Genomic DNA, 15,031 nt, shown 5'->3' on the forward strand with positions numbered 1-15,031 from the left:
AAGAGTCTCTCTCTCTCTAAACGTTCCCATAGACACATTCAGCAGCAGCTCTTTGTTGTATAGTCCTGGTGACTGTGTGTGCAGCTCAGTTAATTAAACATGTTTTTCTTGCTCTGTCCCTTTGTCACATACAGTCTCTTCCACAAAGTACTAGCATCAAAATATCAATAATATGAAGGAGGATTTCATTATTCCCTAAACTTTGCCACATAGTACCTAAGTGGGAAAAATGCTCTTTATTAAATGCATTGATACAAGACAATGGAGACATTTATTATCTCCGCATTTTGTTCTCATTTTGTGTGTGGGCTCATCCGCAGTTTAAATAAACATTGATTAGAGGCACTTCAGCATCCAAAACAGGAACTGCCAAACATAGCTGATCCACGACATGAAAAGAAAGAGAGAACAGAAGGATCTGGGTGAGATGTAAACGGCTTGGGAGAGAGGATGGAGAGCTTGGTGGACAGCGAGAGGGTGGAGAATGGTGCAGTATAGTGAGAGGCTTTTTCCTGTTTTGGTCCTCATGTCCTCCTTGATTAGTGTGATACAGAGGAACTGGAGTGAAGAAAGGATGAAGGCTCTGACCTCAACACAAAAATAACCAAAGGAAAGCATATGGCTTTTATCAGTTAAGTGGTTATGGTGGAGATCACGTATGTGCAGTGTATTTGGTGTATTTGTTCATTTCAATTCAAAGGTGTAGAATAATTTAGTTATTGCGTTATATTAATTAATCGTTTAATACTTTCTAACCTTGTGGAGGATTTCTCAGAGACACATTCACACCCTGTGATGTCCCTGGAGGCCTGGCAGAGTTTGTGCTGTAAATCAAGACTCACAAACTTATAAGAGGTGTAAATGAACAGCAAGCCAGCTGATGTTGATATCAGTGCTCAACGGCACCACAGGGACATGCTAGGTGCTATAAGACGCATAATGGTAGTAAATAATTCTGCGTACTGCTGAGCTCTGTATGGAAGGTGGCTGTCTGCCATTCTGTGTGCTCATGCTTGCATTTTATGGTGTTTGCATATTGCATGTGTATGAAGGAATGCAGGTATGTGGTGTAATAAGGCACTGGGTGGTCACACTTAACATCCAGAAGCTTGTTATAAAGATAAAATCATTTACATCATGTCCTGTGGCTTCAGGCTCACAGAAATGTCGTAAGTGATAGGTTGGTGTCTAAAAGTCTGTTTTTGCAAGATATTAGAAGTAATATATTCTTTACTTCCTTTTTTTCTGGGACATACATGGTTTATTTATCTGCGCTGTCACTCTTGTGGGCTACAGATTAACTTTACTCAGCACCAAACCTTGTCCTCTCACCTAGCCCAAACAGAAGTGCTGTTTTCATTCCTAAGCTCGGTTTCTGATAGAGCTGGAGCCAGGCTAATAACAGAGGGGTCACAGTGACCTCAGCTTAGCTAGAGGGTGGCTCAGAAAAGCGTGCAGGCTGCTGGGCTTGCTATGCTACAGTGGTAAGATGATGGTAGATTGCTTCTGTCTGAGATGCTATCTTTAAAGCTCTGTTTCTGCTGTGATTGCAGAGGTGACGGTCATCTCCTTACTTTCCATGGCTCCTGAAAGGAAAGTTAAGAGACCAAAGGCAAAGGCTGAAATGATGCATGAGAGTTTGCTTCTGAACAACAGCAGAAATAGGACCAAGGAATTTCACAGAGCAGACAGAGGAAAACAGATGAAAGGCAGTAGCCTTTTGCATTAATTTGCTCTCACCGCCACCATCAGTATTCACGCTCCTCTTGACACTCGGTTCCCTAAATTGCCTCCCCACACATCCACCTTTCTACTGTGCTCTCCACCTCGCCTCTCCAGTCCTCACTCTCTCACTCTCTCTGTCTCTTGTGGGATGTGAAGGGGGCTCTTAGGCTGCTCTTTATTTGCATGTGCTGCAGAGGATTAGAGGCTGAAGAGTCTCAGACTGGCACAGTTAAGAGTCTGCTTTGTGTGTGCAGGTATATATACCTAAATCATGTGTCTGTTCAATTAGATCTCAGTCTTCTGCAGAAGAACCCTTCCACAGGCCACTTGTCCTTATCTCGCTGTGTGCCACGCTCCATGTCAGCAATGAAGACAACATCTTCATTCTCTTCAGTCTTTGTCATTTTCATTATCACCTGCCATTAGTAAAACCTTCTAATTATTTGCTTTAATTTTTTGTGAATATTGCATATTACATTACTTACTCTTACTTCTCTCTGTCTTTGTCAGATCTCCCCCCTGCGGGGTCCAGTCGAGGGAGGCACCCTCCTGACAGTGCAAGGCAGAGACCTGGGCCGAAGGGCAGCAGCAGTGAAGGTCCTCATTGGAGATGCGCCCTGTGTTGTCCTGCCGGAGCACTACACTGTCTCTGTAGAGTAAGTATCACAACATAGCACTGATTTATGACTCACAGTTTTTCACATAGGTTCATGTCAACTGTTCCCAAAGGATTCGCTGAAGCATGTCTGCAGGCACTGTTCTTATTCTTTTAGTTTCTGTTACTTTGCATTTGTTTGATTACACATGATCTACATTATCAAAAGGAAAAGAAATAATGAAAGAAATCAGAGCCTGTCCTATACATCAATGTCTTTTATATTTAAAACCATATTAAAATATATTGTTATTGTGCAGCTCGCAGTGGTGAAACGATAACTAACAATTACCTGTTGTCATGGTAACCTGACATGTTTTCAGGCAGATGAGCATTCAGGTGGTCAGTAGGCGGACTATAGACTATAAGAACCAGTAAATGAAAATTTTTTCCAGTTAATAAACCTTAAAGAAATCCTGAAGTGTAAAGTCCATCTCAGCCAGGAACACTGTGTTAAACCAGACCTGAGCCAGAGAAAGCAAAACTCAGATCAGACAGCGCAGTGAGAGCTGCATGACTCATTACTTTATAATGGAAGTTAGCTGCCTCACAGTGCAATAACATGTCAGCTGGGAAAAGCACAAAGATAGTTATGACGTTTGTTTTATAAAGTTTGGAAACTGCAGCAAAATTATAAATACCTGTGACACAGATGTTACAGTATATATAATGAAAAACATAACAATTTTTACACACCAGTCTGTTTACATGTAGTATCTTTGTTGAATAACATAATGGTTTTATGAAGTATTTTCTTAAGAGTCACTAATTCAATTCAATTCAAGTCGTCTCTGGACACTTTACAAAGTGATACAGTATATTATAATCCTGGCAGTGAGTAAATGAGACAAACATCTTGAGCTTGGGCTCTGTCATCCTCACTAAAATAATCACATGTGCTACTTTTGTAATAATACCTGTAAACTGACAAGAATTTATTTAGAAAACCTCAGGTGAGTCACTTTTAAATAAGCTACTAAACTCCTCACAGTTCACCACCATAGAGCATCAGTAGAAACGTGTCCACCAGTTTTGAAAAATTTGCCATCCCTACAGGATGTAGTTTTTTTGTAATCATGAAGCAAATTATTACAAATATTATTATGCAACACACTTCTCATTTTAATGGACTCCATTGCTGTTGCTCCATAACTCAGGGACCATCACACTGTCACCATGGAGACAGCATGACCCCACTTTGGCATTGGCATAGCAAAGCTCATTGGAAGTTAGTACCTCTACAGTACAATTATTACATCCAAACTTCCACTCGGTATCTGTAATGTTTCTTTGAAAGGAACTGTTTATCTGGTCTTGCTCCACTGAAGCCAATCATTGTTTTAAGACCAGTCTGAGGGTGACCTGCCACTCCAGCTGCCTGACACATTTGCCCAAACTACACATGTCAAAAAGAGCGAATCATATTTCACTCCTGGGGTGATCTCATCTGTGTCGTCATTCCTCGTTGGCTCCCGAGGCTGATTGTTATGACAGCGAAGCGTATCCTCATTGCTGGAAGTGGCAGTGACAAATCATAACATGTCAGTGCATCTGACAGTGTCAGCACATTTGGCTTGCACACATCTCTGTCCTTGTGGGGACCTCCTATTGCTTAGATTATATTTTATCCTATCTTATTGCTTTAACTTAAACTACTTATATTAAAACATCCAACCTTAACATTTTATTTTACTTTAGTTTAAACCTAATTTGTAAAACAAAATCTTTTCATACCACATGGAAGAACTGCATAAAACACCCTTGTGCCAGAAAATGTAAAATTTCAACAGGCTCTCTCAGAAATGCCAGACACGTATATACACTCACTAGCACACACACACACCTGCACATGTGACCTCATTTACCAGTGCTGTTGAAACAGGTGTCTGCTCGTGTGCTGAGAGGTGAAAGTTCACATCTGTGTGCCACAAGAAAAATGTGCAGCACTGGAGCGACGGCGCTCCACTCACGCTGTGTCAACATTTTAATTAATGGCACAGCCAGTTGAGACACACCTCATTTACTGAAGTAGTTCTCTGAATATTTGATCCTCCACGTCGCCCTCGCTATCATTTTCATGTGAGCCCTGAGTGGCCTTCGCTCTGTCCATTTAGCAGCACCCAGACAACACACAGACTTGATTGTTGATGATCCTCGTCATCCACTTGAGGGAAATGATCAGAGATATCCCAGCACCAGCCAAAATAGCATCCCCTGAAACCCATAATATCTCCATAGTGAGGCTGTGCAGGAATGTGGAGAAGGGGTCAGTCAAGGTTCTGTCTGCTCCTACTGGGAGCGTGCCTGTCCACAGACTGGGATCACACTGCATCAACATCAAGCTCAGCTCACACGTATATGCACACCAGGCTATCTGCAGGACTTGAAAAGTCTTGCATTTTAGTAGTCGCTTTCTGTCAAAAAGGGAGTTGGAAGATATTAAATAGTTTTACATTTAATTTACAGTGAATGTTTTTGTATCTGACTGTGGACTGTCAGGAGATGTCACACACCTGTAAAATGAAATTGGGATTGTTGTTTAGGAGAAATTTAGATCAAATAATTATTTTCACTTGGTGAATCCTGTCCTGTTTTCTGACACTTGTCCAGGTTCAGGTTGTCAGACCTGAATCCAGTTAGGCTTGAACCAACCTTGCAGGCTCAGGCTGACTCGGGCTCAGTATCTTATTTCCATCAGATGTGACTATGAAAAGTCATGTTTGATTTTAGTTGTCCTTTCTTCCCTTTCTTCACTAAAATCAGAACATGTGAGCTGATGCATCTTCTTCAAACAGGTGCAAGCCTGCCCTCATGATACTGTCTGGAGTGAAATTTGAGGGTAACAACATTCCTTACCCGATGCTCCTCTGCACTTAACAGATGACTGGAACTAAGCTACTATATTGTATTTTTTAATATCTATTCAGTTTTATAGAATACATACAGAATACATACAGAATACATTAAATGCCACAGTGGTTTGAACATGAGTTCAATTAAAACAGAACACGTGTTGGTTTGAGTTGTATAAGACCTGAAATTTAAAAACACGCTCAGACAGAGCCTCCTCCCTGGTCTCAGGCCTGATGACCTGACCCCATGCTGAGCACAAATCTGTCCAGCCCAGCCTCTTACCATATATCCTGCCAGGACCTCCTACATATATAAAACACATTTCCTTCACTTATGTAAATCCCCCGCAATTCCTCTGTCAATCATTCGATCACTTGCTGAGAATTTATAACCTCTGTAGAGGGTGTCGAGCTGGAGGGAGATCATGTGAGGGGATAAAGGTTGCGTTTCCAGGCCCAGGATTGTTATCCCAGTGCCCCCAGAGCAGTAGATCCCTGTGCCTCTTGTACACCACTGTGTCATTAATATGAGACGTCCCTATAGAGCATGCTCTGATGACACAAGGTTTAATCACAGCCAGGGGCCAAGAGAACAAGCCACAGCAGATCCTTAATCTCCTCTATGGTTGGACACATCTGGTCTACGGAGCTTTGAACTTTACATTTCTTAATATCTGATATCTGAAGGCTTTATTGGATTCCATATGTAAATGCAATATGCTTTGATGAATTAGTTCATAACCACCATTGTCCAAGCTTAGTTAATGTGTCTTTGTATAATCATGATGAAGAGCTCTTTCATTCTTTCATTTTCTTATTTATTTATTGTTTAATATAAAAAAAAACAGCTTTTTGAGCACTCTTATCCAGTGTTATTGTCTTAACTGATCTCTGATCATAGTGTTTCAGCAACTAAACAAGGAGGTTGCACTGTTTTTAAATTCCCCCAGGCTGGTGTGTGTCACTGGGAGATCTACATATGCTAGAACAGATATTGTCCAAGTGGATGTGGATCACAGTGGGACTGGGACGTCAAAGGAGAGCTTCTCATACTTAGTGAGTATTCTCCAGGGAGCTACTGTATCTACTACTGTAGATACTCTAGCTACTGTACTGTAGGAGCTGATTGTTGCTTTCTCTTCTGTCAGTGTCTCCCTCCCCATTCTTCTTCTTCTATGTTCTCTTGTTCCCTGTTCCCCACTGGGAAACCCTTCCCAAGTGTGTTAGTTGAGTGTTAACAGATGCCTTTTATAATTCAAAGAAATGCAAGTGTGTGGGAATCTTCAAGTGTTCATCTGAGCTGCAACTGAGCACCATTGTCATTCTGCACTCGTTGCCAATAAAAACAAATATGGCAATTGCTGGAATGTCCCTTTGCTCTGCATTCATCACTGGTTGAGGCTAGCCAGCATTTCTGTTAACTGACCTAGACCCACACAGGCTCCCATTAGATTAAGAGTGGAAATACCCATTTAAGCAAGCGCTTTGTTTCTTGTTGTTTAGAGACAAAGAGTTGTTCAGAATTCGGGTCTGTCACTTCAGCAGTTCTGCTTATGAGTCATCCCACAGAGAAATCACCCCTTTCTTGGAATTCTTCTTGATACATGAAGATAAGGAAAATCTAGAGCAACAAACATTTTGCCGAGCTGTTGTGTTCCACTCTTAGACGCTTGGTGCGAGAGAGGATTTTACTGCAGGGCTGTGAGAGGAAAATATTGTGGGAGAAAGGGAAAACCACATGCACATATCCCGAGACAGGATATGTGCATGTCCTTCCTCAACCATTTAGGCGGAAACATCTGCCTCCTTACACCCAGTCTGACACACAAACACAATAGGTCTCCTCCATCAGTGCACGCTGAGGAAGTGAATCCTGTCAGTGAGGATAAGAGGTTTCCCCTAAGGTGAGGTTCATGGAGTGAATAGAAAGTCTGGAAAGAGCAGAAATGCTGATGCTGGTAGCTGCAGAACTGGACAGTGCTATTCATCTTTGCTTGAAGACCCATGTACAGTATGTGATATGTATGCGTCATATACATATGACTGTGTGTGCATAGCATTTTTAAGTATATGCATGAAAATTATTGCATCAGTATAGCTGTCCTGCAAGCTTGGACCTAAAGGCCTGTTGGCTTCAGCAGCACTTCAACATACTGCAGCGTGGGCTGTCTTCACAGTTTTCTTCACCAATTTACTGTTATAGTCAGCAGCTGTCTCAGCCAATCTGTAAAGATGAGATATTTGAACCTTAAAGAATAAGGAAAGATTTGTTTTGTGTTTTAAAAAAAGCATCACAGAGCACAAAACAGTTTGAATAAGCCTGTCTTTTCAAGTGACAGAGGTTGTTGGATGTCTGGTGATAAATGTGATGTCTTGTTAGTCATGTGCTGTATCTTTGTATTCAGGTCCCAAAGCTGCAATCCATGAAGCCGAGAAATGGCTCTCGTGCTGGAGGAACCAGAGTGAACATCTCGGGGGAGCACCTGGACATTGGGTCTCAGGTCAGAGTCAGGATCAACAATACACTGGAATGCATCATTACAGAGTAAGTACAGCTTATATTTAATTGCTTGTAGCCAGAGTCTCTTTGAAGCATGTCTTGATCAAGTCTCAAGTCTGTCTTACATGGCAAGTCTTCATGACCAAACTGGCCATAATGATGGAAGTTATTTGTCTCCAAGGGTATTTTCACACCTACCTTGTTCAGTCCCAACCTTCAGACTTTTCAGTTTAATCCAAATCAAAATAGCAGGTGTGAAAGGTGCCTCAGACCACAATCCGGACCAAAGGACCAGAATTTGGTCCGAGCAAAAGATGCGGTCTCAGTCCGGATCAAACTGAGCCATGGTTCAGTTTGTTTCCAGTGTGAAAACACTTTTTGGGATAGTTCAGAGCTTTGGACCAATTACAGGAAGCTGAAGCGGGTTATTTTCACCCAAACAATAGAAGAAGACAGCTAGTGACAGCTCATCTTTTGAAACTGAATACCATTCACCTTACTCATGTCTCGAGAAACAGAGTAGCCAAAGCTTGCAGGACTGTTTGAAGTCTTTGCCTCCTTATCTGCCGGTGACAGTGTACTTTTTGCCCTATGACAATATAGGTGACGCTGAACTAGTCTTGAGTACGGTGATTGAAGTTGGTCCTGCTGGTAGTATTGGCATAATAAAAACACTATAGTGGCAAGGACATTAATCTGTTCCTTAATTTTTTTTCTTCTTCACTTAGGAGATGACAACAGGACATAGCTATGGGTCCTTTGGTGTGCTTACAAAATTGCAATGTGAAACAAAAACTAACCAGATCAAATGTATACAATTTAACAAAAACATGAATCCTTGGTTCAGACTTTTAGGTGTGAAAATTCCCTAAATCTTAGTCCTTATATTTATGACTTAGGTCCAACTAGAGTCCAAGTGTCATGTTTAAATTCAGCTCTTCTGCTTGTGGCTATCGTGCAGTATAATACAAAGTAGTGCTTGTGTAAAATTCTGCCAAGCTGCATCAACCATAACTTCTAAGTCGTATCACTTTTGGGTACTGAGCACTTGTAAACATCACAAGATCTGTGGATTACAATGTTTGCTTTATTTTTTAGGAAAGCAGATGAAACCATTGAGTGCATCATGCCTCCAGCCCTACAGGCGCACAGTGATTTGGTGACAGTTTGTGTGGAATTTGAAAACCTTCCCTGTCAAAGCGGGGAGCTTAGTACCTCATACACCTATGAGAAGAACCCCATTATCAGCTCCATCCACCCCACAAAGAGCTACCTCAGGTTGGTAGACTGCCACACACACCACAAGCAACACAAACCCTTCCTAGCATCACCAACATAAGTCATTACTTGTCTGTGTGTGTGTGTGCGTGTGTGTATGTGTGTGACACAGTGGTGGCAGGACCATCACAGTGAAAGGCCAGGGTTTTGATCTGGTACAGAGCGTCACCATGCAGGTCCTTAAAATTGGACAAACAGTGAGTAATCAGCTGATTTTTTGTTGTTGTTGTTGTTAAATGTCAACTTTTATTTGTAAGGGACCATGTACAATATTAAACATAAAAGTTGCCATTTGATGTATTGTACCAGAATTATCTTAAAACTAATTCTCAAATGCACTTGTTTGCTTTCTTGCCAAGACTTAGTGTAGATTGGAAGAATATTCTGACTTTAGTACTGACTTTAGGCTGAGCTAAGTTAACCAGCTGCATATTTAACAGGCAGAAATGAGCGTGATATCAATCTCTCATCTAACTCTCCGCAAAAAGTGTATTTCCAAAAATGACAAACTATTCCTTTAAGAACTGTGCTCATTAAAGTTTAAAGTTAGTTATTTTGCAAACAGATTATGTCATTAAACATCTGATATGTGGCTGAGAAATTCATTTTTCATGTCTTCTCTGGTCCTTTGGCAGCACTGCACGGTGTTCTCCCCTTCCAGCATTATCTGCTCATCCCCGGCATCCAGCCAATCCCAGCAGACTTCGGTGCAGTTCTTCCTGAACGGAGTACTTTACACAGGAGACAGTCCCTCCTCCTCTGACAGCGAGCCAGAGGAGGAGGAGAGTGAGCTTCACAAAGGTCACTTCCTGTTGGAGTATGTGGAGGATCCTCAGTTTTTCACTGCCAACAAAGAGAAGCTGATTAAACACCACCTCGGAGAGCCACTGACACTCATCATTAACGTGAGTGAGACAGGAATTTCAGATCAGTGCTTCACTGATACATTGTTTTGCTCATAAGTCAAGCAAAAACTCATCTTCACCCTATTATAAAACAAATAACCCATAAAACAGAACGTTTTATGGGTTATTTGTATTTTACTTTACACAGCATTCTGATCAGAGTGGAAACAAATGTGCAGAAATACTGTACCATAAACTCTATCAATTATGAATTTAATCAGCATGTCAAATATCAGTCCTTTTGAATTACCTTCTGTATCCATTTTCACCAATTATAAATAACAAATATTGCAAATAATCTAATATTTATGAAATAAACTTAAAAATAGGAAGTTGAACTGACAGTCTAATTTTGTCACATAGATGACTATTTAGCTAAATGATTATCTCAGTATTTTTACAGATGATATGGCCATACTTTGTATTAAATGCTTTACTGATTAAAGCATTTAATACATATGCTAAGTTATTCACAGTGATAATGTTAACATGCTGATATTTGACTTTTTTTCATTTTAGCTTTGCTTGCAGTGCTAACATTGGCTAATTGGCCCTGAGTCTAATGATAGCATTAGAAGAAAAGTCATGTGCTACCCAAAGTTATAACAATTCATCTGTAGGGGAACATGAACCAGTTAATAATCTTGGCTTTTACAAACAGTTTCTATTCTGAACAAGTGAAGGTATTTTCTAAAGGTTACTTGTTCTTTGTCTCCAAAAGCAGCAGTGCTGTACAGTAAACTGACTGCCCCCACTGTGAACAGCAGACTGGGCTGAACGTTTCTTTATTCATATTCACATAAACCACAGGGGCATAAAACAAATCAAAGGTGTGGATTTCTGTTGGAGGTCTGAGGGGGGTGGGCGTGATGGCAGCTCAGTGGGAGGTTCCATGTTCCTGTGTTCAGGCTGATCTAAGCACCTGTCTGCCTGCATGCATCGCCTTAAAGGGCTACAGGCTGTGACACGGTACAACATGCACATGCTACCAGCACAGACGGGGAAGTCTAAACATGATGCAGCGTCCTCTTTGTGTGTTTGTGTTGTGTGTCAGGATGAGGCCCCAGCAGGGACTGCTGCCTCAGCCCATCTGCATGGGTGACTCTTCTGTTGTTTCCTGTTTTCTTTGGGAAGGTGGATTCCACTTGTGATGGAGAAACACTGTGTGCGTTTGTTTAACACGGAGCTTGTTGGTCAATCAGATCCTGTATTAAGGATCTGAGCTGGATTTTGGGTGGGTTCTGTTTGTTCCTGTTCCATCCTGTTTGGCCTTTGGCTGTTATTGTTCTGGTCTGACGAGGTTAAGTGTGAAAGTGTTGTGTAAATGGAGGTTATACAGCATATTTTACCATACATACTGTACATAATTTTTATGATAGTTTGATGCTCTTTTTGTCTGTGTGTATGTATTACATACTGTGTGTGTTGTGTCTGTGTTAGAGAACATTTGTTGACACAGGCCCAGGGGGTGGCATCCTGCAGCAGGGACAGAACGGGGTCCTAAGGGTGTAATCAAAGCAAGGAAGCACACAGGATTAAACACGCACATATACACACACAGAGTTTCTCGCTTGTCTTTTTTGTTTTAAAGGGAAATTACAGTTCATACAAAGCAGATCTTTTTTTAAAATAGTTTTGTTCATCATTTCAGTTGGTAAAAATAACACTGTACATACCAAGTTAATTGCAGAGATATGAGACACTACTAAAAGGAAGACTGACAGGTTAAAGACAACTGCTAAAATTATTACCCAGACTGTCTGTTTTAATTATTCGTCATAGTTTACAGGCTTACCTACTGATTTGAGTTTACCTCCAAATTAAGTGCTTCAGAAAATCTAGCTAAATCTTTGGCTTGTTTACAGCCTTGATAACCATCTTTCTGCTTCTTTCTTGCTTTGTAATAGTGTTGCTGTGCTTCCAGAAGAGAGCTGTGACTATGGGGAGTACAATATAATTATAGCTAATTGAAAACTTAAAAGAGAGAATCCAATTGTAATAAATTAAAATTTCCCTTCAAATATAATTTGACTGTCCTTTGAAATAAACATTTGATGAACATACAGTCCTATACAGTCTTATAGCTCCATGTTTTATAATTGTAAATTAAATATGGAGCCCTCCTAGGTACAAATCCATAGCAAGTTGATGCTAATAACCTCAAAGTTTGGGGACTTGTGAGAGTCCCACCCAAAAAGCAGCGGCCCAGATTTTCAGCTTTTAGTCTTTATTATATATTAGAGCCTACATTTCCCATAATGCAGCTTGCTGTAGACATTCCTTTTTTTAAAAACCGTTTAGCTTTCTGTCACAAATCTGTAGAGTCCATGCCCAAACTGAGACAACCCTGTGACATCACTATGGTGTCACCAGAATTATTTGTTCAGACTTTAGATAACTCCCTCCAGAGCCACAGAAAACACTGTAAACTGTTTTAGCAGGCTGAGTAGGACTGAACACTTTATTTAATCTGGCTCTTAGCAGTGAGAAGCTGGGCTTATGGACATAAATGAATTCATAAAAAACAAAAAGCCTGTGCAGCTTATTCCAGCAGGCTCCCGTAGAGGCCCTGAGAATGTTATTTTGGGCTGTGACAGGGATGACTGTCAGTGGGTTTTGTTTGTAGACACTTCTCTGGCCAATTGAGAGAAGAACTGGGAATGTTTGCTGCTTTAAGCTGAACTCTATCCCAGACTGGAGGAGTTTTCTGCTGGCTTACTCTGTGTGACAGGCCTACCACATGTTGGTTTCTACTGTATATGTGTGTCTGGATACAACAATGTGTCTGCATGTATGTTTGGTCTTTATAAATGTTATCTGTGCCTGTTCAAAGCAGGCCCCACTGGCTTTTTATCACTGACAATCTGATTTGGTTCATTTCTGGTATAGAAAGGGCCGAGTGATCTAGAACTGGTGCCAGAGGAGTACTCGGTGATGATTGGCCCCTATCCCTGTAACATCAGCTTCCATAACGACCAGCTGTTTCACTGCACCATGAACGAGCTGTTGAGCTCCAGCGAGAGGGAGCTGCCTGTCACTGTAAGTAGGCAAGCATTTAAAACACCACAATAAAATACAAATACAACCTCAAGTTGAAAATACTGTTGGTTTGACCCTGATAATTTAGGGAGCTCACCCATCTGTCAGACAGAACTGAAGCCAAATATTTTTGTCAGAATCCAGACCATCTGTGATGTTCACTGAAACAGATTTGATCTGCACAGTGTCTGTATGTGGATGTGTCTCTCTCTATGTTTTATGAATGATTTGTCGCCTCTGAGCATGCCATCATGAATTAGCAGTGACTGCGGGTGGTGAGCTGTCACTCAGTGCCACACTGCCACGGTAGAACAGTGAAAAGTTTACCAGACAATTGCCTATCGCACAGACGCTATCACATCATGCAAAACCTCTGAGTCAGCGATGATCTCATTTCTCACTTGTGGTTATGTTTTGTCTCCACGTTCTAGCACAGTTAAAGGTCTTAATCACGAGATGGTCCAGCCCTGTGCCATCCTGATAAAACCAGAATCCCTCTCTCCTCTACCCATGTTTTCCATCTGTTGTTGTTCATTCTGGTTTTGACAGGACTTTGTTGACGGGGAAGAGAATTCATCTATATTTAAATATGAGCCAGACTGTGAGTGGTTTGCTGAAATAGCTCAGAAACATATGTTATTATCTCTCTGTCAGTTGAGTTGAACTGGAAGAACCATCTCCCCACATGGACACAGAAATTCAATGAAAGATTTTTTTATTTCTCTCTCTCTCTCCTGGCCTACCTGTTGCTCGCTCTAGCACCTTCCCCTGTCTGTCTCTCAGGATGTCTGAGAATAAACACAGGCAATTAGCAGTGACATTAAGGCAGGGCAAGGGTCAGATGAGATGTCATAACACAAATGGGTGGGCTGCCTGTACGTGAGCAGTGAACATGATTTGTGTGCACATTTGACAGGGGCATAAATAGAGAGTGCCTGTATATTTTCTTTTGCACATTTGAATAAGTGCATTCATGTTAGGCTGCTGCATATCTTATGGCCATTTGTGCTTCTTCACTTAGTTTCAGTGGCAGATTTATTTTAGTATTAGTGTGTTGTGCTTGGCTCCGAAGTGTAGCTAAGCTGCAGAAGTGGATGTGGGGAAACTGTGATTTTGTACCTCAAGCAAAACAGGAATATGGAACAATGGCATATTCCCCTTTGTTACACCAGGACTGGCTGTTGTGACACTGTTGCAATCTCTGGAAGAAGAGCTTTTTTCGCTGGTCTGGGTAAATAAATGCTTGGACCAGAGAGACTAAAAAAGATGACAGGAGCCCAGTGAGCCAGTTTCCCCCTCAGTGTAAGACCAATGTGAGAGGGATTTAGTCTGAGGATTGGAGGCTTTTTATCTGAGGCTCTTATGTTCAGACTCGGGAGGGAGAGGGAACGATGTGAGGAGGGACCAGAGAGGCCCTGCTGACTCATCAGAAAGCAGAAGTTAAAGTTGCTTTCTTGTCACATCTGGGTTCCTGTGAACTGGGTGACTCCTCCAGCTTGTTGCAGTGAGATCATTTTTCAAAATCTGCAGTATGTGAACTTTTTCTGTCTCTACACCTGTGACCAAGACAATTGTCTTCTCATTGAGAGCAAGTGATACTGTGTGCATTTTTACATCAGATTACAAAGAAGGTTCTAAATGTGCTACTGCCCCTTCTCAATACTACTTTATTTGCAATATCTCTGTCTTCACGTGTCTCCCTATCAAAAGTAAATTTACTTTATTGGCATGATTTCAACATATATTTTGCAGTTCATACAAAACATGTAAACACTGTACAATAATATCATTCAGAAGCAAATGTAATTCTAAATAAAACATCCCTAAACCACATTACTGTGTACACAGAGGTCTTCAACCAGGGATTATGTACATGGTTATGTAGTTTAGGAAAGATGTATTGGTTAAATGAAGATTTTAGGGCTGTGTTTTTGTCAAAATGTCCTTCATCTTTGATGAATTCATTTTGCTGGACAATTATAAAACATGAGTTGTGATTTTTATCAAGAAAGTCTGATAGTGTCAGATGATTTGTGTCTCAGGAGAAGTTTTTGGTTTACAAGACATTGTTTTTTGT

The 15,031-nt window shown here is 41.1% G+C and overlaps 1 protein-coding gene across 1 annotated transcript in view; it reads left to right on the plus strand.

Annotated features, from left to right (window-relative positions):
* plxnd1 (plexin D1) overlaps positions 1-15,031 on the plus strand; it is a 60,444-nt gene that overhangs the window by 26,516 nt on the left and 18,897 nt on the right. The window contains exons 13-19 of the mRNA XM_020610660.1: positions 2,236-2,381; positions 6,183-6,288; positions 7,638-7,777; positions 8,831-9,010; positions 9,123-9,207; positions 9,646-9,915; positions 12,805-12,954. Of these exons, the coding sequence (XP_020466316.1) occupies positions 2,236-2,381; positions 6,183-6,288; positions 7,638-7,777; positions 8,831-9,010; positions 9,123-9,207; positions 9,646-9,915; positions 12,805-12,954 (1,077 nt within the window). The remainder of the gene's footprint in view (positions 1-2,235; positions 2,382-6,182; positions 6,289-7,637; positions 7,778-8,830; positions 9,011-9,122; positions 9,208-9,645; positions 9,916-12,804; positions 12,955-15,031) is intronic.

This window comes from Monopterus albus, unplaced genomic scaffold (assembly GCF_001952655.1).
Source record: "Monopterus albus unplaced genomic scaffold, M_albus_1.0 scaffold106.1, whole genome shotgun sequence".
NCBI classification, from domain to species: Eukaryota; Metazoa; Chordata; class Actinopteri; order Synbranchiformes; family Synbranchidae; genus Monopterus; species Monopterus albus.